This window comes from Oryctolagus cuniculus, chromosome 5 (assembly GCF_964237555.1).
Source record: "Oryctolagus cuniculus chromosome 5, mOryCun1.1, whole genome shotgun sequence".
Taxonomy (NCBI): Eukaryota; Metazoa; Chordata; class Mammalia; order Lagomorpha; family Leporidae; genus Oryctolagus; species Oryctolagus cuniculus.
This window is the reverse complement of record NC_091436.1, coordinates 147,746,943-147,773,867: the sequence shown is the minus strand read 5'-3', so window position 1 is coordinate 147,773,867 and position 26,925 is coordinate 147,746,943. Positions and strand designations below refer to the sequence as shown.

The 26,925-nt window shown below is 47.4% G+C and overlaps 1 protein-coding gene across 4 annotated transcripts in view; it reads right to left on the bottom strand.

The window, feature by feature from the left end:
- E2F3 (E2F transcription factor 3) overlaps nucleotides 1-26,925 on the bottom strand; it is an 87,225-nt gene that overhangs the window by 34,349 nt on the left and 25,951 nt on the right. The window contains exon 2 of one of the 4 annotated variants that reach the window (XM_070074328.1): nucleotides 21,613-21,773. The exons of the other annotated variants lie outside the window; for them this stretch is intronic. Within the exon in view, the coding sequence (XP_069930429.1) occupies nucleotides 21,613-21,621 (9 nt within the window). The 5' untranslated portion in view covers nucleotides 21,622-21,773. The remainder of the gene's footprint in view (nucleotides 1-21,612; nucleotides 21,774-26,925) is intronic. 4 annotated transcript variants of the gene reach the window in all.

Sequence of the window (26,925 nt, the reverse complement as noted above, 5' to 3'; positions counted from 1 at the left end):
ACAAGGGGACTTCAAAGAGCTCATGGGAAAATGGAATTAAAAGATAAGGTTATTTTGGTGCGGAATTTGGAACGTCATGCAGTTTTTACATCATGCGTGCTACTGCAAACTTCAAGACCCCTCGGACCCATCTGGGTGATAAATGTACTTCACAATCTACAAATCAGTGAAAGACATTTAGTTTAGTGATTTAGTTTCACTAAACATATAGTTAATTATTTTGGTACTTTTCTCAACTAGTAGACTCACAATTTTTTTTTTTTTACTCAATCTATTTGTGTTGCACATTGCATTGCTCACTAAAATATGAATGTGGGGGGGCAGTCATTTCATAAAAAGGAAGAAAGATGGGAGTATTTTGAATCATACTCCAATTTAGGAGCATGCTCTTTTATGATGATGATCTCAGAGTGATCTATAAAGATGAATGAAGTAAGAGATGACAAGAAGATACATTAAAATCAGTCTATTTCCAGTCTATGGGTGTGTAACCCTTCTGGTCAGTTTGCAAGATATAATGTAAAACAAAAACAAAAACAAAAACAAAAACAAAAAAACCTTTTTAGAGAGAGACTGGAGGAACGGTAAGAAACCTTGGTCAAGTTATAGATGTTCCCTGGGCCTCAGTTCCCTCAATGGTACCAGGTGAGGGCCCACCTGTGGGTGTCTGACCCTCACACACCAACAGATGAGAGTTCCTGTAGTGCTCGCTGTAGCTCAAGTACACCAACTGCCTCCAGCCCAGATGCACCGGGACCTGGCCAATGTGCACTTCAACAGTGACTTTCACTATATTGTAACGAAGCACATGAAGGAAGGAAAACCTCGCAACTGTGATGGAATCCCGAGCAAAACTGAAGAATGCCGGGAATCCCTTGCTGTGTGACGTGGGGTGACAGCCGCCACCCCGTGGCTCTTTCCCTGGTGCCTTCAGGGCTCGCACTTGGCCTCGGCCTCACTCCACCAGGCAGTTCCCTGCGTTCTCAAGGGTTTGGTTCTGGAATTGCCTGGGGTTGTAAAAGGGATGAGAGTTTCCTTCTGTCCCCACCAGATCGCCACACTTGGCAGGGTGTTTGGGACGCCCTCGCCCCAGGGCTGCGGGAAAACATGTTCCCTTGAGGATGAGTGGTGCCCTGACTCTTTAGGATGCTTGGAAAGCTTCATGCTCAATCCTCGTCTCTCGCCAACTACAACTCGCCACGTGGAAAATGGTGCGGCAGAGCCAATCAGTAAAAACAGAGACTCCTACAAGGAAGCAGCATTCACTGCTGCTGTGGGCAGAGCGGTCTCCGAGGGACCAAAAGGCCCAGAGCTTGAAGCTTCTACAAGTAGCAGTCTCCAAAGAGGGTTCAGATCAATCCGCTAATTGCATCAAGACAGAGCCAAACAGGACAGTCCAGTCCTGATGTCCTGGCTCGGGACGCCACTTCGTTGGCAGCCAATAAAATCAATCAGCGAGATTATTACAATGAAATGCAGAGGATGGAGGCGGGGGACATGTTCTACAGCTTGGTTCTTCAAAGAACAAACAAGTCATCCCAAGAGGAGCTGATTTCAGTCTCAGGCAACGTGTGATTTAAACTACCCCCGTGGTGTTCTGACTGTACTGGTGTTCGGGACCACTTCCTTATGGGTCCTGCCAGGTCCCGGCTCCAACAACTAAGATTGCTCTGAAACAAATGCACATGTTCTGATTCTCACCGCTGGATACGCATCTACTGGGAAAGTTGCAAAAAGTAACCCACATCCTTGGATGCCACCTGAGATAGGGACTTAGTTACACGGGTGGCGTGGGGAGCAGGATTTTTTTCAATGCTATCCAGAGCATTCCAATGTCCCAAAAAGTTTTAAACCACTGCTGTAAGCTGAATCCCAGTTGGCAATTAGGTTCAGAGGTTAGCGCTGTTAATGGGAGCTCTGCCTTGAAGTGCCAAATGTAGACCAGTAAGCTGTATCTAATTGTCACTACAGGTAAATGCATATTCTGCTTTGGTATCAAATGGTTTTTAAAGGCAGAGGAGCAGGGGAAGACGAGGAACAATGATGCTTTTGTAGGGGAAAGACAAGTGTTCAGTGCTCCAAACTTCCTAGCATTTTATACAAACCAGTTTTGCTGGTTTTAATTATACGACAAAGAGAAGTACTGACCCAGTCGGTGGAATCCTGGATGTAAGATGCACCCGTCCAAAGCACTGGTGAGATTATCTCTGTGACTTCTGGAAAAAAAATCCAGAGAGGCTTCCTACCCTAAGAATACCACTGTCAAAGAGCTGACAGTGTCGTTGCCTGCTTCTTTTCACCTCTTCACACGTCAAGAAATAAGGACCAAACCCATCCACCCATGAGACAGTGCCATAGGTTCCAATTTGCCATTAAGAAATTAAATCCATGAGTACTTTCTTTCTAAGGTCATGACTCTCAAGCTTGAGCATGCTCAGAACCACCTGGAAAGTTTGTTCAATTCAGGCTGTTGGGTCCCTCCACATAGGGTGTGGTTCTATACATAGGGTGGGTGCCTTTGCATTTCCAACAGGTGCCCTGGGGTTCCGCTGTTCCTGCTAATGTGGGGATAAGAATCTGTGAACCAGGGCCAGAGTTATGGTGTACTGGGTAAAGGTGCCACTTGCCGTGCCAGCATCCCCTACGGGTGCCAGTTCCTGTCCCAGCTGTTCCACTTCCAATCCAGTTCCCTGCTAATGCTCCTGGGAAAGCAGCGGAGGATGACCCAAATGCTTGGGCCCCTACACCTACATGGGAGACCCGGAAGAGGCTCCTGGCTCCTGACTTCAGCCTGGCCCAGCCCTGGCTGACTGCCCTGTAACTCTGCCTTTGAAAAAAAAAAAAATCTGGGGCCAGCGCTGTGGTTGGACCTCCACCTGTGTTGCCAGCATCCCATGTGGACAATGGTTCAGGTCCTGGCTGCTCCACTTCCCATCCAGATCCCTGCTAATGTACCTGGGAAAGCAGCAGAACATGGCCCAAGTGCTTGGGTCCCTGCACCCACAGGAGACCTGGAAGAAGCTCCTGGCTTCGATTGGCCCAGATCCAACTGTTGTGGGCATTTGGGGAGTGAACCAGCAGATGGAAGACCTTTCTCCCTGTCTCTCCCTCACTGTCATTCTGCCTCTCAAAAATAAACAAACAAGTAAATAAAAATAAATCTTTGAATCCCTGTTCTAAGGGCACACAAAAGCATGATCCTGGGTTTAAGAAACTTTTCTACAGGCCAGCATTGCGGTAAAGAGGGTTAAGCCACTGTCTGCAACACCAGTATTAATACGAGTGCCTGTTTGATTACTGACTGCTCCACTTCATATCCAGCTCCTGGAAAAGCAGCAGAAGATGGCTCAAGTACCTGGGTTCCTCGCTTTGGCCTGACCCAGTCCCAGTGTTACAGCTATCTGGGGAGAGACCAGCAGATGGAAGACTCCCCTACCTCCTACCTCCTGCCCTGTAACTCTACCTTTCAAAAAAAAAAAAAAAAAAAAAGATTCTATGCAGCTTCAGGATTTGTGATAAAAAGACAAATACCCTGAGTGAAACAAAACAAGACACTAGGGCTATCCTCTGCTGGTTTCCCAGGTGCATTAGCAGGGAGCTGGGTCAGAAGTGGTGCAACCGGGACCCAAATTGGCACCCATGTGGGATGCTGGCATCACAGGCAGTGGCTTTATACACCACACCGCAATGCTGGCCCTGGAAGATGCTTTCTGTAACTCAAAATCCAGAAACTACAAAAGAAAGAATGGAGGGGCCAATGTTATGGCATGTCAGGTAAAGTTACTGTGATGCCAGCATCCCATATGGGCACCGGTTCGAGTCCCGGCTGAGTCACTTCCAATCTAGCTCCCTCTTAATGCTACTGGGAAAGCAGTGGAGGATGACCTAAATGCCTGGACCCCTGCATCCATGTGGGAGACCTGGAAGAAGCTCCTGGCTCTTGGTTTCTACCTGACCCAGCACTGTTGTAGCCATCTGGTGAATGAACCAGTGGATGGAGGATCTCTCTTTCTCTCTGTCTCCCTCTCTTTCGCTCTCTTTCAAATAATAAATAAATAAATCTTAAAAAAAAAAAAAAAGAATGAAGAAAATATGCTACCTAAAAATCAGCCTTTGGGGAAACACATGATGCACATGATGACATCAGTACACTCAATGCTTTTATGGAAGACCCCAAGAGCACAGGCATCAAAACCAAAAATAGACGAATAGGATTACACAGAACTCAGAAGGCTTTGTACAGCAACAGAAACAAGAGTGATGAGATAATCAACTGATAGCAGAAAGCATCTACAAACTACTAATCTGACAAAAGATTAATATCCAGAATATATAAGAAACTAAAATCTTAACAAAAAACACACAACAACTCAAAAATGAACACGTATCTGAATAGACATTTGTCAAAAAAGCAATATAAATGGCTAACAAATACATAGAAGAAAATGCTTAATGGTATTAGTCATCAGGGAAATGCAAAAAAAGCCACAATGAGGTATCATCTCACACCAATTAGAATGGCCATTATCAGACAAAACAAACTAAAACAAAACATAAATAATGCTCATGAAGATGTGGAAAAAAAATAAAGTCTTACACACTGTTGTAGGGACTATCAATTAACACAGCCATCAGAGAGAAAACAGAGGTTCCTTAGAAAAAACTAAAAATAGGAGGCCAGTGTTGTGAACAGTGGGATAAGCCATGGCTTGCAACAGCATCTTATACTGGAGTGCCAGTATGAATCCTGGCTGCTCCACTTCCAATCCAGCTCCCTGCCAATGCACCTGGGAAGGTAGCAGAAGACTGCTCAAGTACTTGGACCCCTGACTGCTTGGACCTCTGACACCCATATGGGAAACCGGATGGAGTGCTTGGCTCCTCGCTATGGCTGTTGTGACCATTTAATCAGCAGAAGACAGATCTCTCTTCTATGTGTGTCTGTTTCTCTGTAGCTTTGCCTTTCAAATAAATCAATCTGAAAAAGAAAAGCCACTAAAAACAGACCTATCATATGATTCCACTAGTCTACTTCTGGGTATATATCCAAAGGAAATGAAATCAGCCTATTAACCAAAGAGCTGCCTGCATTCCCATGCTGATCACAGCACTATTTTCACAATGGCCAAGATGTTGAATCAACTGAGGCAGCGTTGAGGTGAATGGGTCAAGCAAATGTGGTACCTACACACCCAATAAAATATTAATCACCATGAAGAAAAAAGAAATCCTGCTATTCCCAACAAAATGCATGCGACTGGAAGTCATTATGTTAAGTGAAATAAGCTAGGCACAGAAAGACAAATACCACGTATGTTCTCTTTCATGGTGGAAGCTAAAAACAATAATAAAAAATGGTTGGAATGGGAGTTTCACTCAGTGGTTAAGGCAGAGCTTTGGGCACCAGCTTCCCATATCAGAGTGCCTGGGTTCAAGTCCCAGCTCCATTTCTAATCCACTTCCTGGTAATGTGTACCCTGAGAGGCATCAGGGGATGGTTCAAGCAGTTGGGTGCCTGTCACCCACATGAGAGACCCAGATTGAGACCTTGGCTCCGGGCTTCCATCTGGCCCAACCCTGGCTGTTGTGGGTATTTGGGAAATGTACCAATAGATGGGAAATCTCTCTGTCTCTCTGCCTTTCAAATAAAATAAGATACATACGTTTAAAAATTAACATGAGCTCGTTCATTACATTTCTATCAAAGGAGATGATAAGGTTGGCCTGAATGTGGAATACTTATTATTTGAGGAGGCTAGGGGAGGGAGGTAAAGCGAGGTTGATAAAGGATACCAAAGCGGATGAAGGAACAAGTTCTAGTGTTCCACAGCACGGTAGGGTGACTATGGGTTACAATGAGAGAGAGAGAGGGAGGGAGGGAGAGAGGGAGAAGGAGAGGGAGAGGGAGGGAGAGAGAGAGAGAGAGAGAGAGAGAGTCAGCCAGATACCTATCTGCTGGTTCACTCCACAAATGCCTACAACAGCTGGGACTGGGCCAGGCCAAAGCCAGGAGACTGAATATCCATCTGTGTCTTCTATATGGGCAGCAGGAACCCAACTGCTTTGGCCATCACCTGCTGCCTTCCAGGATCCTCATGAGCAGGAAGCTGGAATTGGAAGCAAGGCTGGGACTTACTTAAACCCAGGCACTCTGATATGGGATGCAAGTGTCCAAGGTGGGTCTTCAAAGTCACACCAGGGGCCGGCACCATGGCATGGTAGGCTAAGCCTCTGCCTGCAGCGCCAGTATCCCATATGGGTACCAGTCTGTGTCCTGGCTGCTCCTCCACTAATCTAGCTGTCTGCTTGTGGCCTGGAAAAGTACTGGAAGATGGCCCAAGTGCTTGGGACATAGAAGAAGCTCCTGACTTTGGATCGGCCCAGCTCTGGCTATTGTGGCCATCTGGGGAGTGAACCAGGGATGGAGGATCTTTTTGTCTCTCCCTCTGTCTGTAACTGTGTGTCTCAACAAACAAATAAATAAATAAATAAAATCTTAAAAAAAAAAAAGCCTCACGCTGAACACCCTCCCCATCATATATTTTATGAAGAAGTAGAAGAGTCAAAAGCTCTGAATCTAGAGTGGAAATGGAAACCACTGTGATTTGATCACCACAAGCTATAGAGATATCACACTGTAACCCATCGATACGCACAATTATTAGAAGGGTACTTCAAAAAATTCATGGAAGGTGGAATGAAAAGACGAGCTTAGGCTACGCCATTGTGGTGTAGCAGGTTAAGTCCCAGTCTGCAATGCCAGCATCCCACACTGCAGCGCTGGTTCAGGTCCTGACTGCTCCACCCCCAATGCAGCTCGCTGCCAACGTGCCTAGGAAGGCAGGGGAAGATGGCCCAAGTGCTTGGAGCTCGGTCATCTGCGAGGGAGACCCAGAAGGAGTTGCTGGCTCCTGGCTTTGGCGTGGTCCAGCCATGACTGTCACAGCCATTTGGGGAGTGAACTAGTAGATGGAAAATCTTTTTCTCTACCTCTTACTCTTTGTCACTCTGCTTTCAAATACATAAATCTTAAATAAAAGTTTATTTTCATGCAATTCCATGCATAGTTTTTTAATAATATATATTTTACATCAACTTTTTGAAAACCCCTGTATGTGTGGATTTCAAAATTTTGAACAAAATAAACTTTTAGTTCTATTTGCTACAAACTTTCTAAAGTACCCTCATACATGTTAATTAAAAAATGTATAAAACCTTTATGGAATGTAGAAAACATTAAAATTATACATAAAAATTCACTCTGCATGAGGCAAACAAAAACCTCAAGCAAAGACTAAAGAAAATGCAACAGAAAACTATTGGAGATCAGATCACAGAGTTACAGCTAATCTCCCTGTGGGGAGCAACTCGGACTATACTGTTACTGGAATTAAGACTTATTCTATGCATCTGCTCTCCCACAATGTGGCGCTGGGAGAGAAGCGTACAGCTTCTACCCAGCTGCCCCTTACCAACTTGATAAGCTGCAAGAGCCACTCCTGATTGGAGGAGAGCGGCGCGCTCGGCGTGTGGGTAGCAGAGCACGGATTGGTGGAGAGGACTATATAGGAGGAGAGAGACGGCATGGTGGTGTGGGTTGGTTGGAGAGTGCGTTGGAGAGTTCGCGGGGAAGTTCGTTACTTCGTTCTTTCTCATTTCTCTCTACTCATTCTTGCTTTGGGAGTTTGCTGTTTACTTATTCTTACTTTACTATAGAAAGGACTTGTAAAAAAAGGGAACAACAAGCGTCCGGTCCGGTGCGGCTCCTCCGCGTGCGGAGGAGCAGCACTCCTTATTACATAAAGAGCCCTTACAATTCAACAAGAAAAAGACCAACACAGAAGAGTAAACTACAGGAACACATAATTTGCAAGAAAAAAAAAAAAAAAAAAAGAGGACAGGGAGAGAAGGAGAAGAAAAACAAATGCCTTTTACACATATGAAAACATGCCCAACTCCATGTTTTTCAGAAAAAGTAAACAGGGGTCTGTATTTGGCCTACTAGTTACTTTGCTGCCTGAGATGCCGACATCCCATATTGGAATATCTGGGTTCAAGAGCCAGCCCCATTCCCAACTCCAGCCTCCTACAGTATATACCCTAGAAGGCAGCAAGTTGTGTCTCAAGTAGCGGAGTCCCTGTCACCCACGTGAGTGACCTGGAGTGAACTGCAGAGCGTACCTGGGTTCCCGCTCCATCCTGGTCTAGCCCTGGCTATTGGGCATTATTTGGAGTGACCCGTGGATGAGAGCTTGGTGTCTTTCTGTCTCTCAAATAAACTGACTGGCTAAATGTTTTAAAAGGTATGCAAAGCTAGACCACGCTGATGTAATAGTATACACTGCATATGAAGTTGGCAACATCCAAAAGTTTGATAACCCACTCTGTTGTGGAAGCTCTCAGAGGCTGTTTGGTAAGCATGCAAAATGAAGGAATTCATAGGAAAGGTAATCAACTCTATTGCAAGTACACATGCACTTATCTGCTGGCCAAAACCTCCATCCTCCTTATAGGAAACTACTCAACAGACACATATGCTCACAGTCAGAGCAATACTCAAACAAGGTTAGTCCCCACAACTCTGTAACAACACAGCAGTGAAAGAATCACTCTACTCAGAAGGCAAGTTTAAGACACAACTGCAGGGCTAGCTCTGTGGCCAGGCCTCTGCCTGTGGTGCATCCCATATGGGTGCTGGTTCAAGTCCCGGCTGCTCCTCTATGGCCAGGGAAAGCAGTGGAGGATGGCCCAAGTGCTTGGGCCCCTGCATCTGCACGCGAGACCTGGAAGAAGCTCCTGGCTCCTGATTGGCCCAGCTCTTGTCGTTGCAGCCTTGGGGAGTAAACCAGTGTATGGAAGACCTTTCTCTCTGTCTCCCCCTCTCAAGTGTCTGTAACTCTACCTCTCAAGTAAATAAATATGTTTAAAAAGACTCACAATGGTGAGACATCCAGTGTATGGAGTACTACACAGCTCTGAAAAGGACAAGGCAGCTCTGTATGCAACATGAGAAGCAGTGCATCACTCAAGGTAAAAACAACCAGACCTCTAGTTATCGCTTCTGAGAAAAGAAGAAAATATTTTTAATATTTTGAATTTGTGTAAACCACAGAAGAAATTTATAATAATCTCACGGAAATGGTGACCTATAATTGGCAGAGGAGGTCAGGGAGGATGGGGGCAGTACAGTCTTTTGAACTGTATTTTCTTACAGATGTTATTGAACTTAAATTATGGAACTATACCCAGGAAGAATGAGAATACTTCAGTGTGCAGTTTTTCTCTTTATGTCTTCGGAATAAGCCAAAAGCCAAAGAATAAAAGGAAGGAAGAACAGACGGACGAATGAACAAACGAACTTAATAAACATTAGAGTGGCACGGCTATGCCAAAGGAACTGACCTCCAGTGGACCAGAAATCAGAAGGCAAAGTCCACTCCGCAGGCAAGGGCTCCTGTGAACAGCACTGACTAAAGCGGGCCTCTAAAGATGAGAGAAGCCAGGCTTGTAGTTTTACTGATCACTCCATGTCTATAAATACTCTCTTCCAATTAAGCCAATGAATTTGTATTTCTTTGCAGCCCATGTTTTTAAGGGAAGCTCAGCTGTTCGCCATAGAATGTTTTTTCACTGTGTGGCACCTCCCCCGCTCCAGCATTGTCTTAATAAATAAACAATCAACACAAGCACCTAATTATAGACTTCAGGGATACAGAATTCCCCAGATCGGACAAGGAAGACAACCCCCCTTCCTCCACACCTCCAGCCTTTCCATCTATTTGGATTCTGTAGAAATCCACCATATGGATTATTCCAGTAAGTAGAGTCACCCAGGATTTCCAGTGCCTCTAGACTGTATGCAGCGATGCCGGTTTTCACACTGTCTCTAAGATAGCCTATCATAAACGCATCTTTTGCTTGAGAAAATTTATGTAAAACACACCAACACACTTCATGTACTCCAGGCACGGGACGAGGTTCAGTGTTAACATTTGCAGGCCTGTCTACCACCTAACACGGCCAGGAAACAAGGCAGCTGGGGTCTCCTGGTGTGGATCCGGGGAGTGTCCAGGAGTTGGAGGACACTGCAAGCCAGGCAGCGTGGAGTCTGCGCCAGCCCTCCTTGGAGAGGTGATTAGCCTTTCTCTGGAGAGGTTTCTAGGCTGTGCATTGACAGTACTCATGACAACCAAACCAAAAAGAGCCTACCACAAATTAGCTTTCCAACAACCCTTGTTTAGTTTCTACCTGGAGAAAGACAGCAGGGCTGGCTGGATAAGTGAAAAACTTCTCATGAATGGGGGTAAAATCCTACCCACTGTGTAACGGAAAAACTCAAAGCACGGGGTGACAGAATCATGAGTGTCCGCGGCTCTATTGTGGCCCCAACTCACTGTGTGACCTTCCTCTCTGGGCCTCTATCTCCAAACCTCTCCACAAAAGCATTTTCCAACACCCACAAACTGGAGCTCCAAGTTGCTTACTTCTGATGACTTCTTCTGTCAGTTGAAAACCCAGTTTATTGGCAACAATAAATTATGGCAATGACCCTGGGTGACTGTTTACCATGCATAAAAAAATGACTTTAAATGAATCCATTAGATTTTAAACTCTTGGTTATATACCAGTCTCTACAAAAGATAATATAATTTAAAAAATAGTTCTTGGTGCTAACCCTTGGAGGCTAGATCAGTGCCAATCACTGCCATGCAGGACAAAGAGGGGAAAAAAAAAGAGTCCCAGCTGATGGCTATGGGTCTGGATCTGGTACAGTCTTGGACACATAGACCTCAGCAGATTGCACTGGGGTGTAGGGGCTGGGAGTCTGGTAACACAGTAACAGAGCGGCAACACTGATGTGTGTGTGTGTCTCCCCTGTACCACTGACAAAGCGGCACTGCCTAGCTGAGCCTGTTGGGCAGGAACCCTCAGCAGAGAGGCAGTGTCCTTCCTCTACTTCCTCCAGCAGCCCCAGCCAGCTATTCCCCTTTCTGGCACAACACTGGACAGCACAGTGCGGAGGCCCCGCCCTCCTCCATGCTCTGAGGACCTACCCATCATCCCTGAAACATGCAAGCGAATGTATTCACCTTACTCCACCGTATTCTGATGTTACCCCAGAAAGAATGAAAATAACCATCATGCAGGTGGCTGGAGTCCTTCAAAAAGATGCAGTGAAACAGTGACATTTTAGGCAGCTCCCTCTGTTTTCTTTTTTTAAATTAAGGCTTGATTTTACTTTTTTAACTTTTACATTTCCTCTAAATGTTGAGCTGTCCATCAAGAGTAACACACAGGGTGGGTTACAAATCTCACATCCCATTTCCCAGTCCAGAACCATATGTGCCACCTGCCAGCGTTACACACAACGTCCCTGAGTGCCAAGCAGGCACGCGTCACGCCTTCTGTGAAGTCAACTGCAGCTACAACGTACAGGCCCTCCGCTGAAGCTGAAGGTCAGACAGTGGTGCATCAATGTCCTCTCATTTTCCCAACTTCTTTTGTTAAAGATTTATTTTATTTATTTGAAAGACAGAGTTACAGAGAGAGAGGTAGAGAGGTCTTCTATCTGCTGGTTCACTCCTCAAATGGCCACAATGGCCAGAGCTGGGCTGATCTGAAATCAGGGGCCAGGAGCTTCATCTAGATCTCCCACGTGGGTGCAGGGGCTCAGGCACTTGGGCCATCCTCTGCTGCTTTTCAGGAGCATTAGCAGGGAGCTGGATCGGAAGTGGAGCAGCTGGGACTCCGGCGCCCATATGGGATGTCAGTGCTGCAGGCTGGGGCCTTAACCCTCCGAGCCACAGCACGGACCCCTCTTCCCTCAACTCCTAACTCACAGACCAGAAACACTGCTAGCTGGAAAGTGGCATAGTGGCGATCTGAACCCAATTCCTTCTGAAATCCATTTTGTAACAACTGTCACCCTGCCTCCAAGCGTCATGAGAAAATATACTCCTTGGCTCGAAGGTTCTACTGATAGCAAGACGTACAACCATTCTCTGAACAAATGTAGAGGGAGGCTGATGCTAAGATGCATCTGTGCAAATCACATAAAAACAAACAAACAAAAAAACCCACACAGCTTAGGAAATGGAGGAAATACAATCAGGCTCCATACCCTTGCATCCCTGGGTCCAAACCAAGCACAGATGGAAAATATTAGGAGGAAAAGAAGTGCATCTGTTCTGAGCATGTACGTTATTCCTAAGCACCACAGTGTAACTAGTTCCAGGGCATTTAGGTTGTATTAGGTATTACATGTCATCCAGAGGATGCCCGAGGGCCTATGCAGACACCACTGGACTTTACCTAAGGGACCTGGGTATCAGCAGGGGGTCCTCAATTCTCATTCTAATTTTCCTAAAGCTTTGCAATTCTGGGAAAGAAGGGTGATGCACTTCTGGATATTCTTAGACCAAAGGAGCAATCTTGCTCCCTGCTCCTCCCTGAGCAAGGAGGTGCCAAGAGACCCAGTAGATACACAACGTGTCCCAGGGTGCGACGAAAGGCAAGTCCAGGGCAGCTCGGTTCTGAAGGCAGGCACCGAGCATTCGCCGTTGTGCCAGGAGCTGTGCTGGGCCCCAGCATAAACAGGCACAGTGGCTGTGCCCGATGTGACCGCTGCACACAGGTCCACACCCCAGCCCCACCACACCCACCTACCCCCTCCCCAAGGCCTCCGCATTTTCCTAGACTTCATAATGAAAATCTTAACTAGAATGAAGGCAGAAATGTGTTTTCTCTGATTTGCTGTTTGTTTTTGACCTGACATTCCATTTCCAAGGATTCTGCTTCCGGGTGAAGACTTCAGCAAGTTGTGCCAAACTACAAAGGCAGGAGGCACACTCTGGTCCTGCATTTCCTTCCAGTCTGGATACAGCTGTGACCACACACACACACACACACACATGCGTGCTCCCCCCCCCCCCCCCCCCCGCCATGGGAGAGAGAGAAATGGATCCACCACCCGATTCTGGGTGGAGATAGCAACCAACACTTGCTAGAGGGCCTACCAGGAATCACGCTAGTTCCTAGGTGTTCTTATTTTCTTAAGGAATGAATTAAAAGGCAGATAGATTTTTGCCTAAGGTGTCAACTATGTGGCTACATTGAAAAATGTAACTGTCAAGGGTATGAATGAAGTTTATCCCACAGACTGAATTTTTATGAATCACAAGGAATGAATATTAAAAACCTCCTTGGGGGCCGGAGTTGTGGTGCAGTGGATAAAGCAGCTGCCACCTGCGATACTGGCGCCAGTTCGTGTCCCGCCTGCTATACTTCCGATCCAGCTTCTTGCTAATGGCCTGGGAAAAGCAGCTGAAGATGGCCCAAGTGTTTGAGCCCCTGCCACCCACATGGGAGACCTGGATGAAGCTCCTGGCTCCCCTTGGCCCAGCACTAGCTGTTGTGGCCATCTGGGGAGTGAACCAGTGGATGAGATCCCTCTTTTTGTAACTTTTTCAAATAAACACATAAATCTAAAAAAAAAAAAAAAAACCACCTCCTTGCTTAAAAACACCCTATCTTATCATAAATATATGTGGCGTATCTACAGTGCAGGGATGTAGATGGATAACTTTTCTTTGCCTCTAAAATGCTTACTATCTAGCTGGGAAGAGTGTTGTAGTACTTGAAAAGCTAACCAGTGATAAAATACTTGATAGGGCATTTAAGTAAAAGAAATAAAACAAGATAATTAACTTTTAATTTGATGGAAGACACACAATATAGCACATACAACTGACTGTCCAACAGTTCCTAAAAGCAATCAGGCTACTGGAATTCATACAGGCTGAGACAGTATCTGAAGAACTACAGCTTTCAAAAAATGTTATTCAGAATCCCGAACTGGGGGATTTCAGATCATGAAAGGGTATATTTTGTAAAGAGAGAGCTAAGGGGAAGTTATAAGTTGACAAGGAGAATAATTATGGACGGACCCAACACAGTCATTCCATGTGGAGAAAAAGAATGAGGAGCCAGGAAGGGCAGCCCAACAGAGAGAAGCCACAGAGGGGCCAGCGGCTGGCCTTGGTCCCCAGGGCTCCTCCCACTGCTCTCTGACAGCAAATCCCGGGCAGGCTCAGCTTCAGTCTCCTTATCTGCCAAGAGAGGATAATGGTACCCAGGAGCCACCTGCCGAACACAAATGGCTCAAAGGTTAAACAAGCAGAATGGACTTGAGATACCTTTATACAAATGACTCTTAGAGAGACAGAAATGTCCACAGCCTCTATTGGTCAATGTGAAGACCTGCCTGCAGATATAAATATACACACAACTCCATAGCCAATGGAAGGGATTAAAAGTGTTTCCAGTCGTTCTAACTTTGCTTCCTTTCTTCTTGTTACATAATGATAAAAAGGTATTGCATGCTGAATGTAACATACAGAAAGTCACACGTTATTCTGTATCACGGTAAGGAATAGAAAGTGCTCAAACTTGCCAAGATAATTGGTGAAATCATATCTGACATGTGAGGCGCCTCTCCTTTGGGTGAGTAGCACAAGATGAATTTTTCATTTAGACGAAGCCGCAGCTATTAAGACGATGGTTACCGGGGGAATGAAAAGACTCCACCATGGCAGGCTGCTTTGTGGAGGAGGCAGGGTGAGTGTGCTCCACCCTGGGGCTCCCGGACTCAGAGCAGTGCAGTCCCCCAGCCCTGGAAGAGGGAGCCCTCCGGCACCTCATCCACAGTCTGGCACAGCCAACCAGGTCAGTGGCAGAACAGATCCGCTCCTTTCTCCAGCTTACACCAGTATGAGGGCAGGGCGACTTGCCAGAGGGCAGGAGCCGTTACAGGACAGCCAGGGAGGAGTGGGGATGAGGCCTCGTTAGCAAATTCTGAAGGGGTCAAAACAAGGGCACTCCTGCTGCTGCGGACCGCTGCTGGGAACATAAAATGGTGCTGCAACTGCGGGAAACAGTTTGGCGGTGCCTCAACAGGCTACCAGAGAATTACCACTTACCAGGCAACACCACTTCAAGGACGCACAGGAGCTGAAGCGCAACTCAAATGACACGCATACACCGAGATGCACTGTAGCATCATTCACAACAGCCGATGTGAAGGAACAACCCAAGTGTCCTCCCGCGAGGCATGGAAACACGAAACGAGTATCTACGATATGCACAACAGAACAGTGGGGCTGGGCCGGCGCCGCGCTCACTAGGCTAATCCTCCGCCTTGCGGCGCAGGCACACCGGGTTCTAGTCCTGGTCAGGGCGCCGGATTCTGTCCCGGTTGCCCCTCTTCCAGGCCAGCTCTCTGCTGTGGCCAGGGAGTGCAGTGGAGGATGACCCAAGTCCTTGGGCCCCTGCACCTGTGTGGGAGACCCAGAAGAAGCTCCTGGCTCCGGATGGATGTAGCTCCTGCCGTTGCAGCCATTTGGAGAATGAACCAATTGAGGAGTGAACCAGTGATGGAAAATCTCTCTCTGCCTCTCCTTCTCTCTCTGTGTAACTCTGACTTTCAAATAAATAAATAAATCTTTAAAAAAAAAATAGTGTGCAGTAAAAAAAAAAAATGGGATTCCAATACATGCCACCATGGATGGAACTAGGAGATGCTGGGCTGTGTGAGACGAGCCAGACCCAGAAGGACAAATGGTTTCTGAGTCTACTTACATGACTGCCTGGAGCAGTCAAGTTCACAGAGGCAGGCAGGACCGAGAGCAGAGGTGAGAGGGGGGAGAGCCAGTATGCATGGGTCCAGTGCTTCTGCTGGAGGTGGTGAAGTAGCACTGGACATGGAGCATGGAGGGTGGCACTGGTTGGACAACACTGTAAATGCGCCCAGTGCTACTGCATTTTCTGCACCTAAAAATGATGAAAACGGCAAATTGTATCTTTCCGTCTGTTTCACCTCAATAAGACAAGGCAAACAGGTATTTCTCCAGGACGCCCCCACCCCTGCAGATCCACGATCGTCCTTCCGGGCTGACGAGGGGTCTTCCCACCCCTCCCTCTGACCACTCCTCCACTCCCCTGACCATCTGCGCTCTCCCCACTCAACACATCACTGAACGGAACTCCTGGCACAAGCAGCTTCAGATCAGCCTGAAAGACAGTGTCTCGGCAGGAGGCGTATGTCGGCGGAGACACTGCACTGCCAGCGCCAACAGAGACCTCCCCTTCCAAGGGAGAATCGGTCAGTCCTAGTGGGTTTTCACAGAGACAGTAACCAGCAACACTCAGGGTCATCATGGAGAGAAAAGTTCAGTTTCTCTCCTGGTTGCAGGGAGTGGACCAAACCCTAAGTAAGAAAAATGACCTCTTTCTACTGGCATTACTGGCCTCACACCAGGAAGCCTGGAGAAGGGACCCAGCCTCACTCTCTCACTCTCCCTCACTCAGGGATGAATTTCCTTCTTCCCTGTTTGGACTGATGGATGGATTTCTGTAGCAACATCTGCCTTGAATGGAAGTAGGAATGGAGCTAAAGTAAAAATTCACCACAGCCATTTGTTTCCTTTGGAACATTCTGGAAAAATGCTCAACGAATGATGCTGTTCATCCTGGTACCCTAAATTATTAAAATTTTTCTAAGTAACACAGTTAAATAAGCATGATTTCTTCAGTAGTATGGCTGGCACTTGTCAGAAAATATGCACACATTAAGTATTTGTGGAGTGAAAAATATACATTAAAAAAAAAACTCCCTTAAAAAATGAGTTCAAAATATGCGATGAAACAATTGTTTACCACCATGGGCGATTTCTTCACTGATACCGAATTTCCACCGCAGCAGAGTGCAGGGGACAGTGCCTGGCCGGCTGATGAGCCACCGCCTTCCCCGCGGGAGTTATAAGCCTAAATCTGCAGCAAGCAAGGATCAATACTGGTTGTTAAGTTTAAGCATTTCCACCATATATGCTTGAATAACATAGGTCTGTGAGGTTAACTGATTTGAAAGGCAGACCAACAAAGGGGTGGGGAGAGGGGAGAGGAGGAGAGAGAGAACACTTCATTTGCTGGTTCACTCCCCAAATGGCTGCAACAACCAGGGCTGGACCAGGCCAAAGCCTGGAGCCAAGAACTCCATCCAGGTCTCCCGTGGGGGTGGCAGGGGCCCAAGCACTTGAGTTATCTTTCACAGCTTTCCCAGGTGCATTAGCACAGAGTTGGGTTGGAAAAGAGCAGCAGGGCTTCAAAACAGCAGGCCGAAACGGGATGCCAGTGTTGCAAGCAGTGGCTTAACCCACTGCACCACAATGCCAGCCTCCTCTTTTTCTTAAAGGTAAAATGATGGGGGAAAGACAGTTACAGGGGGACACATAACACTGCACTTGTAATCAGAATACTTTAAGATAGAACTGCAGTATTAAAATAAGACCTAAGATGAATAGAAAAATAAATTAATAAACGCTCAGAAAGAAACAAACATCTGAGTGTCTCTCCCCCACTTCATCAACCTGTGCTACAGGGTGGGTTCTGCATCCTGAGATTCAGTTCCAAAGCTGGGCAACTCTGCATTCTGTTTCACAGGGACGAATTCTTCGCTGCTACTTATTTGTAACTTAATTCCCCCAATGATTCTAAAAACAAGGGAAGAAATATTTTCAAACAAAAATCATTATTTATACAGCTGGAGTTTCCATTTAGCAGGAAAATTAGTAAAAAAAACTTTGGTCAGAATTTGAGGTAAGTTTTCTGAGGTTTCACAAAACCTCACATCTACTTCCAGATCCCTCTCAACATATTTAAAGTCTTCCCCCAATCAGTATGGGGGGCCCCCAGGTCAACCCCATCACAGGGTTCTGATCGGGGTAACTTCTTTGGCAAGGGATGGGGGATCTTTGAACCAGCAACAGAAATAGCTCAATTAAAATACCGTTCTACTCTGCAGTCAGTTTTTGTTTGAAAATGAAAACCAGCAACTTGCTTGCATGAGTAAACAGAAGACAATTATTCAGGCCGGGGTCTACGGTGCAGAGAGCAAAGGAGACAGCTGGCAATTATCTGGCTAACTTAACCAGATAATTCATGCCTAAAAAGTCACTCTGGTGCCCAAATCGCCCAGATTGGTTATTTTCATAGAAGAACGAAAGTGTAATTACCAAACTCCCTTCCAACCTGTGCCACCCACGCTGAGCCCGGTTGGGTTGTCTGACCATGGTGACTGTATCACAAACCACCCTCAATCCTACAGGTCCAGCAAAGATGTGCTAGGATCCTCACAATAAACATTTGAGCATTTGCTGAAGGGTGCTATGGTCTCAGAGGACGCAGCTTTTACTGAATACTGAATAAAGTATCACACATTATGGCAAGGGACAAATGGCACTGGAGGGAATGCTTGAAGTATATGCAGCTTGAGACAAAGGCCAGATAAACAGAAGAACTACAATTCCTAACATGAAGAAGTTCCAAAGGGAGAAAAACAAGGAGTTTTTTAGGGAGCGAGAATGTGAAAGATTATGCAAATCAGAGTATCCAAAACACAAGGACAAAGACAGGACACCAACACCCTTATGCAGGCACAGCACTATCATGCATCACTCACAATCACTCCTCACTGGTGTGTAAGTTGGGTGCGTGTTATCAATCCCGCCTCATGGATTAAGAAAAGGGGGCCCTCAGGTTCGCTGAAGCAAAGCTAATGTCGAAACTGAAACTTGAACCCAAGTCTTCCAGATCCAAGTTTACTGCCCTTTCCAACGCACCATGCTACAGGCTAAAGTTAACTTAAAGCAAATAAAAAATATCACGTTACCCAGTCAAATCTGTGGTATTCACCATCGCAAATAGTCCTAGAGTCACACATGTCGTTAAATAAATCTTACAACTGAGCGCGGCTCGCAGACTGCGTGGGAGGCAAGGTGGCGGTCACCAGGGCTGCTCCGCGCGGGCTCGCCCTGGCCTGGGGCAAGGCATGGCTCCAGGACCCGGTTTCCAGACCAGCAAAGGGAGAGAACAGAATCTCTCGGGTCCCTTCAATATCAGGCTGATTATGAAACACAGCAGCTGAGTTTTTCCGGTTCACGTGGACTCGGGGTGGAAAGTGTCGCTTTGCTTTTCTTCCTCCTCCGGGTCTTAGAAGCTTCTGTGAGTCAAAGCCTTCCCTACTCTTTTTAACTAAATGAAAACAGCATTTTCAAACGCAGGTGGCCAACTTCTGCCCAGCTGAAGCCAGAAAGCAGACCGTGAACACTACAGGACCAGCGTTTTTAAAAGAACGAGTTCATGTTTCTGTAGGTTGCTTCGTTCCCTTTCCAAACTTGGTTTGCATCAGCCCATTTTTATGCTTTCCAGACAGACCAAGAGTATTAGAAGCCAGAATAAAAACAACTTGCCCTGGATCAAGACACAAAAACGACTTTTAAATGGATGCCATTTCAAAAGCTATCACATTTTGTTCAAATTACCCATCACCTGCTGTTGCGAATGACTGATATTTGAACATTCCACGTAGGGTAGGTCTAAGAGCCTCCTCTATTTTGCAGTAGTGCATCCTACCTGGGAAAACTGACTTTGATATTTTAAAAGGAATGAGAGCCCTTCCCACTCCCTAAGTGGACAGGATGATTACCACACTTCCCTAAAAGCCTGTAGCACCTTACTGGAATCCAAGGGCTTCAGTCCCACAGAGGAGCCGTGTTCCCTCTCTGCTTCCTACTCCTGCCCGCTCATTTCAAGGGAGGAGGGGAAAAGAGATACTCCCATGGGAACGCATCTACTAGAAGGAGACACAGGAAGAAAATCTAGCCTCCATTCCACGACAAAGGTGCTAAGAGGAAGACTAAACACTCTTCTTTCATAAAGATGATTATTTAGATCTTAGCTTGGAAAAGTTCTCTTTCCCTAGGGGAGAGTAGGATGGACGAAAAAGCAATTGGGGGAAAAAATAAAAGAAAGAAAGCAATTGGGATGGAAAGAATGAGCAGTCACAAAAATAATGATAATAACGGTTATTATTGTTCCTTAAGAACGAAAGGAGCCCATTCTTCTTTCCTCCTATCTCCCTTTAATTATGGTGCTTGGCCAGTCAATGAATTTTAGTAAGGGTTATTGTTCCCTGTCTGTCTTTAACTGGCTTGTCTTTAACTGACTTTTCTTGTGCTATCTCTATCAAATGTAGAGACCAAGCAACACACAAGTTTCCCACAAGTCTGGGCATGTTATAAGCAACCCAGGGCCTCAAGCTCTTACTCTGTAAAATGGAGACACCACCAAGCTGCTTCAAAGAGCTGCTGCTGCCGGGAAGAAGCGATCAAAGTCACTATGAAATATTCTGAAACAATCCAGCAGGACCTCACTTGTCCAGCGCCAGCCGCACCCATCTGCAATTGGGCACCGTGCAGAGCACCCGGGGCTGGAGCCAAGTGTTCCTGTGCCCTCCTCCCCAGTGCCCGGCCGCTCACTCCCTGAGCTCCCCACCCCCTCTCCATCTGCCAGGCTCCCCTACGCTTGCGCCCTTGCTTATTTCCAGAGCAGCAGCCTGGCTGGTGCAGTCCCCCCAGGGCTCCTGCATAGCCGGATAACGCCGGCATTATAAAGCTGCGGGGAGGTAGTGGACTACCCCGTCCTAAATGAAACAAAGAAGCACAGCTCTGCTGTACAACCATCACACGTCATCCGGGCGCTCCGGGGGAAACTGATGCTTCCTGGTCCGGTTTCCTGAGAAAGGGAAGCAGAGCGCTTCGGCAACGATGAGAAATCCACTGGTGCCTTCGGCCGCTGGCAGTGGGTCCGAGATGCCAGTGGCCGAGGAGAGAAGTGAATGGAGGGTCTGCACATTTTTCCGACACCTCGGTATCACGGCTTTCATCCAATTACGCCACCAATCAGTGTGTCTGACTGCAGAGGGTCTTAGATTGCAGAGATCAAACCGCCTCCTGAGTACCGAGGTCGCAGACAGCCTGAGGTTTCCCCACTCCTCCGCACCAACGTTCTTCAGAATGCACACTCTGACCCTCACAGGGGGTGCTGCTTTCCCCAGACCACGGCGTGGATTTGCTCACGGTTATTTTCCTTTAATAAATTCTTGCCACAAGTCAATTTAGGCTGTTTTTAATTAAGGTCTTAAGCCAGCGATCATTTGGAGAGCAGTCCCTCCCACAGGCAGGGGCAGGCTTGTTTTGACCAGCTGTCCTAAGATTTTTCTGCTCCATCATCAACGCTCACAATATCCTCTTACGGGGAACACCTACCTCTTCCAACCACACGGTGAAAACACAGCCTCTCACAACAGGTCCAATGAGCCCTGGATGGGAACACTTCTGACAGAGGGCTTCAGCAACACAACTTAGGACGCAGCAGTGGGACTTCTCTTTTGAAATAATTTCATCAGAGTTCTTAACCTATGTTTTTTTGTGTGTTGTTACACAGACTCCATGGCCTGCTGGTAAAGGCTTATGAACCTCTTCTTGGATGGATTTTTTGAAAGTTTTATTGATTTATTTATTTGAAAGGCAGAGTCAGAGTCAGAGAATAAGAGAGAGACAGAGAGACACACACACACAGAGAGACAAAGACACAGGGATCTCCCGTCTGCTGGTTCACTCCCCAGTTGCCCACAACAGCCAGGGCAGGGCCAGGCCAAAGCCAGGAGCCTGGAACTCCCATTTGGGTCTCCCAAGTGGGTGGCAGGGGTCCAACTACCTGAGCCATCACCCGCTGCCTCCAGGGTGTGCAACAGTAGAAAGTTGAATCAGAAGCAGAACGAGGACTCAAAGCAGGCACTCTGATATGGGATGCAGGCGTGCCAAGCAGTGTCTTAAACACTATGCTACAGTGCCTGCCCCTTGATGTTTTTTATATACCTAAAAAAAAAAAAAAAATACACAGGATTACAAGGGAAACACTTCTATTAAAACACATCTGATGACTATAAAAAATTTTAAAACCCAAAATATTTTTGGACATATTAAGCCACAGCTGGGAATGCTGCCATCCCATACTGGAGGGCTGGTTTCAATCCAAGTTGCTCTGCTTCCGATTCGGCTCCCTCCTGCTGATGTGCCTGGGAAGGCAATGGAAGATGGTCCAAGTGCTTGGGCACTTGTACCCACATGGGAGACCAGGATGGAGTTCCTGGCTCCTGGCTTTGGCCTGGCCCAGCCGTGGCTGCCTTTCAAATAAATAAATCTCCCAAAAAAAAAAAAAATCTGATTTATTTTGATTCCTGAGATCTAATTAGCACAATGCATGGTACAAATAGGTGCTTATCAAATGTGTGAACTGAACTGAGTCAAAAGACAAGAGTCTGAATTTTTACAAAACCATTAGAAAGAGGCCAAGGCAGCCTCAAGTGACCCTCTAACCTCCCAAAACTCAGCTAGGCCACCTGCTGCCAGCCTACTTCAAGTTCTTCTTCTTCTTCTTCTTCTTAAGATTTATTTATTTGAAAGGCAGAGGTACAGAAAGAGAGAGGGAAAGACAGAGAGATCTTCCATCCACTGATGGTTGCAATGGCCAAGGCAGGGCCAGACCAAAGTCAGGAACCAGGAGCTTCCTCTGGGTCTTCCACGTCGGGTCATGGACCCCAAGCACTTGAGCCATTTTTGGCTGCTTTCGAGGCCATTAGTAGGGAGCTGGATCAGAAGTGGAGCAGCCAGGACTCCAACTGGCAACCATATGGGATGCCGGCACAGCAGGCGGAGGCTTAATTTGGTACCGTCAGGTTCTTCATTCATTCAGCAAATACCCAGAGGCAGTGAGTGCCAGGCAACAGTCCAGGCAGCAGATGATGAGCACCGAGGAAATGCAGTGACTGGTGGGCAGGATGTAGCAGGAGCTTCTCTAAAATGACAGCTGAGTTGCAGTCAAGGTACCAGGAACCCTCAGGAAGAGGTGGGATCAGGGCGCGCCCGGCAGTGGGGAAAGCAGGTGCAAAGGTCCTGAGAGAGGAAGAAGCTCCGCACAGGCCTTTCTTATCTGGTAACTTAGTTTACCGTAAGTGCTGCTCTCCCCTCTGCCTTGTCCCTGCCCGACAGTCTCCCTCACACACTGTTGTACCACGGGCTCCTTGCTGGAACCTGTTCAGTTTTCTGTTCCTTACACACTTGTTCAACATTCTCTCACCCGCACCCTCGGGCCTCTTCCAGTCCCCAGCAGTGGCCCTGCTCATTTCTCCTGCAACCTCCCCACTTCCCTCTGTCATCCACGTTTTCACACGCTCCAGGCCACATGGATCTGTCAATCAGAGAATTCCAGGGCGTAAGTTTCCATCTAATCCAATCACACCTCTCCCGATGAGAAACTCAGCCCTGACAGAAGCAGCATGCCTCCCCTAAACTCCCAAGTCTGTGCCACGCAGCTCATCTCCAAGCGACCCACCGGCTCTGTGCCAACACGGTCCAGTGGTCATGTCCCGCCCAGACGAAGCTCCCTCTCCCCGTGTCTTCTCCAGAAAGCACTGGGCGGCAGTGAACACACAGAGGCTGCCCAACAGACTTGAAGATGGATAACGGGTGTGATTTCCTGCTCCAGCTTCCCAGACCAGCCTCCCTAAGGCCCTAAAGTAGGTGAGTTTTCGACTGAACACAGAAGTGTTGTGAAAGGTTGTAATCCCGAGCCAGACCATTATGCTGGGGTGGCTGGTATCCCAGATCAAGATCAAGATTTTCCTTCTTCAAGGATGTCTGTGGGCTGAACTGGACTCCCACCCTTACCCCCTCCCATGTTGAAGCCCTAACCCCCAGTACCTCAGAATGTGGCATAATTCAGAGACAGGGCTCTTAAGGAAGTGATTAAGGTTCAGCCCTGGCTGTTGCGGCCATCTGGGGAATGAACCAGTGGATGGAAGACCTCTCTCTCTGTCTTTCCCTATCACTTTGCCTGTCATATAAATAAATAAATAAATAAATAAGCTTTTAACCAAAAAAGAGAGAGACCAGAGATTAAGTTAAAATGAGACGAATCTGACCAGTGTCCTTTTAAGAAAACAAAGACACACCAGGGCTGGTGTGCACAGAGCGACAGCCATCGAAAGCCAAGGAGACGCCTCAGAGCAAAGCAACCCTGCCCATACCTCGATCTTGGACTTCGGTTTCCAGAACAGAGGATGCTTAAGCATCCCAGTCTGTGGTTCTTTTTCTTTTTTTTTTTTTTTTCTTTTCTTTTTTTGATAAGCAGAGTGGACATTGAGAGAGAGACAGAGAGAAAGGTCTTCCTTTGCCGTTGGTTCACCCTCCAATGGCCGCTGCGGCCGGTGCACCGCGCCTATCCAAAGGCAGGAGCCAGGTGCCTCCTCCTGGTCTCCCATGGGGTGCAGGGCCCAAGCACTTGGGCCATCCTCCACTGCACTCCCGCGCCACAGCAGAGAGCTGGCCTGGAAGAGGGGCAACCGGGACAGAATCCGGTGCCCCAACCGGGACTAGAACCTGGTATGCCGGCGCCGCAAGGCGGAGGATTAGCCTATTGAGCCGTGGCGCCGGCCCCAGTCTGTGGTTCTTATGGTAGCTCTGTCAAACTAATACAACGGGCATCTAAGTAGAGATATTTCCAAAGGCATGGCCTGGGTGCAGGTGGTTTATTTGCAAGTGTTCCAGGAAGCAGATGTATTCTTCAATGTGTGTACAAGGTCATGGCTGTAGGAGGCAGGGTCATAATTCTGCTGAAGCCTCCCAAGGAGCATCCAGAGAGGCTGCCCAGCGCTGTGGTGGGATCACTCACCCACTGGCTTCTGCTCGCACTTGGTCAAGGGGTGATCACCTTGCCTTGCAGGATGTAGTACATACGGTGGTCACACCAGAGAAGGTCCAAGGGGGAAAGCAAATAGTAGTGCTGCATGGACCTGAGGCAAGATCCGGGAGCTCAGGGGGCACAGGCTGAAAATGGAGGCAGGCCTGGGGATCCGATGGGCAGCCAGGGGCAAGCACAGTAAGCAGCCCTGATACAGCTGGCTCCTCCTCTGGGTCACCTGGGGCAGTGAGATGCTGCAATGTACCCATCTGCTTTTTCAGGCTTTTAAAAAATTATTTATTTGAAAGGCAGAGAAAGATCTATCTGCTTGTTCACTTCTCAAAGGCCTACAACAGCCAGGGCTGGGCAGGCTGAAGCCAGGAGCCTGGAACTCCAGCCAGGTTTCCCACATGGGCGGCAGGGACTCAAGTAGTTGAGCCATCAGTTGCTGCCTCCCGAGGGTGCATATTCAGAGAAAGCTGGAATCAGGAGTGGAGCTGGGACTTGAACACAGGCACCTGATATGGGATGCGGGCATCCCCAGCAGCTCTTAACCACTGTGCCAAATGCCAGGCCTTGGGCCCATCTTGACACCACAAAAATACAAAGATGTTGGCGTCCTGCGACAGTTCCTTTCCCTCCAAAAGGGACACACAGGTGTCATTAGGCAATCTTGGGAAAGACCATCTCTTGGGAATTGTGTGTGACATGAGAAATTGGGTGGTGCTTTTTTGCTGCTTTCCCAAGTGCACATAATTCTTTCATAGCCAACTTGTTCAACGTATCTCAAGTGGTCCTCAGAGCTCAAGCAATTCTACCGTTTACAAATGGCACAGAGTGGCTACAGACTGTACTTACCTCCAAAATTTAAGTTCTAGGGAACCCCTCGAGGCAGCCCCAAAGGAGGCTCTCTCACCCAAGTGTCCCTCCTGGTCGTCACGTGGGTTACAACTCAAACTACACTGTGAGAACCAGATGTGACTACAGAGCAGGTCTTAAAAACCACACTCAGGGGCCAGTGCTGTGGTGCAGCAGGTTAAAGCCCCAGCCTGAAATGCCAGCATCCCATATGGTCGCCGGTTTGAGACCTGGCTGCTCCTCTCCCAATCCGCTCACTGCTATGGCCTGGGAAAGCAGTAGAAGATGGCCCAAGTCCTTGGGCCCTTGTACCCACGTGGGAGACCTGAAAGAAGCTCCTGGCTCCTGCCTTCGGATCGGTGCAGCTCCAGCTGTTGCAACCAATTGGGGAGTGAACCATCAGATGGAAGACCTCTCTCTCTCTCTCTGCATAACTCTGACTTTCAAATAAATAAAATAAATCTTAAAAAAAAAAACACTCAGAAATTTACATCATTCTTCATGGCAAATGCTTATCTCAGATTTTTTTACTTAAACAGTTTTGAAAAGCAACACAATCCAAAATAAAGTTACATAGGCAGATGCCAGACCTGAGTGGTATTTCTTGGTATTTTCCAATTACCCTGAGTCCTATTCTTTAAGGTCGGTAGATACAACAAACAAGGGGCAGGTGCCTGGCCTAACAGTTAAGACACTGCATGGGACGCCCACGTCCCTTACCAGGTGCCTGCGTGTGATGTGCAGCTCCAGTTCCTGACGCCAGCTTCCTGCTAATGTGCACTCTGGGAGGTGGCAGGTGACAGCTCAAGTAATTGGGTCCCTATCACCCACGTGGGATTCTTGGATTGAGTTCCTGGCACCTGGCTTTGTCCTAGCCCAGTTCTGTCTCTTGCAGACATTTGGAAAGTAAACCAGTATATGGGTGATCTCTTTCTCTGTCTCTCCTTCTGTCCCTCTCTCCCCTCCAAATAAATAAATAATTTAAAAATAGACAAAAATAAAGAACAGTTAAAATTTAAGGCAATTTTTCTTTTTTAAAAAGGTTTTAGGGCTGGTGCTGTGGCTCACTTGGTTAATCCTCCGCCTGTGGCACCGGCATCCCATATGGGCGCCAGGTTCTAGTCCCGGTTGCTCCTCTTCCAGTCCAGCTCTCTGCTGTGGCCAGGAAGGCAGTGGAGGATGATCCAAACGTTTGGGCCCTGCACCCACATGGGAGACCAGGAGGAAGCACCTGGCTACTGGCTTCGGATCGGCACAGTGCCGGCTGTAGCGGCCATTTGGGGAGTGAACCAGAGGAAGGAAGACCTTTCTCTCTCTTTCTCTCACTGTCTATATCTCTACCTGTTAAATAAAAAAAAAAAAAAAAAGTTTTATCTATTTATTTGAGAGGCAGAATTATAGACAGTGAGAGGGAGAGAGAGAGAGAAAGGT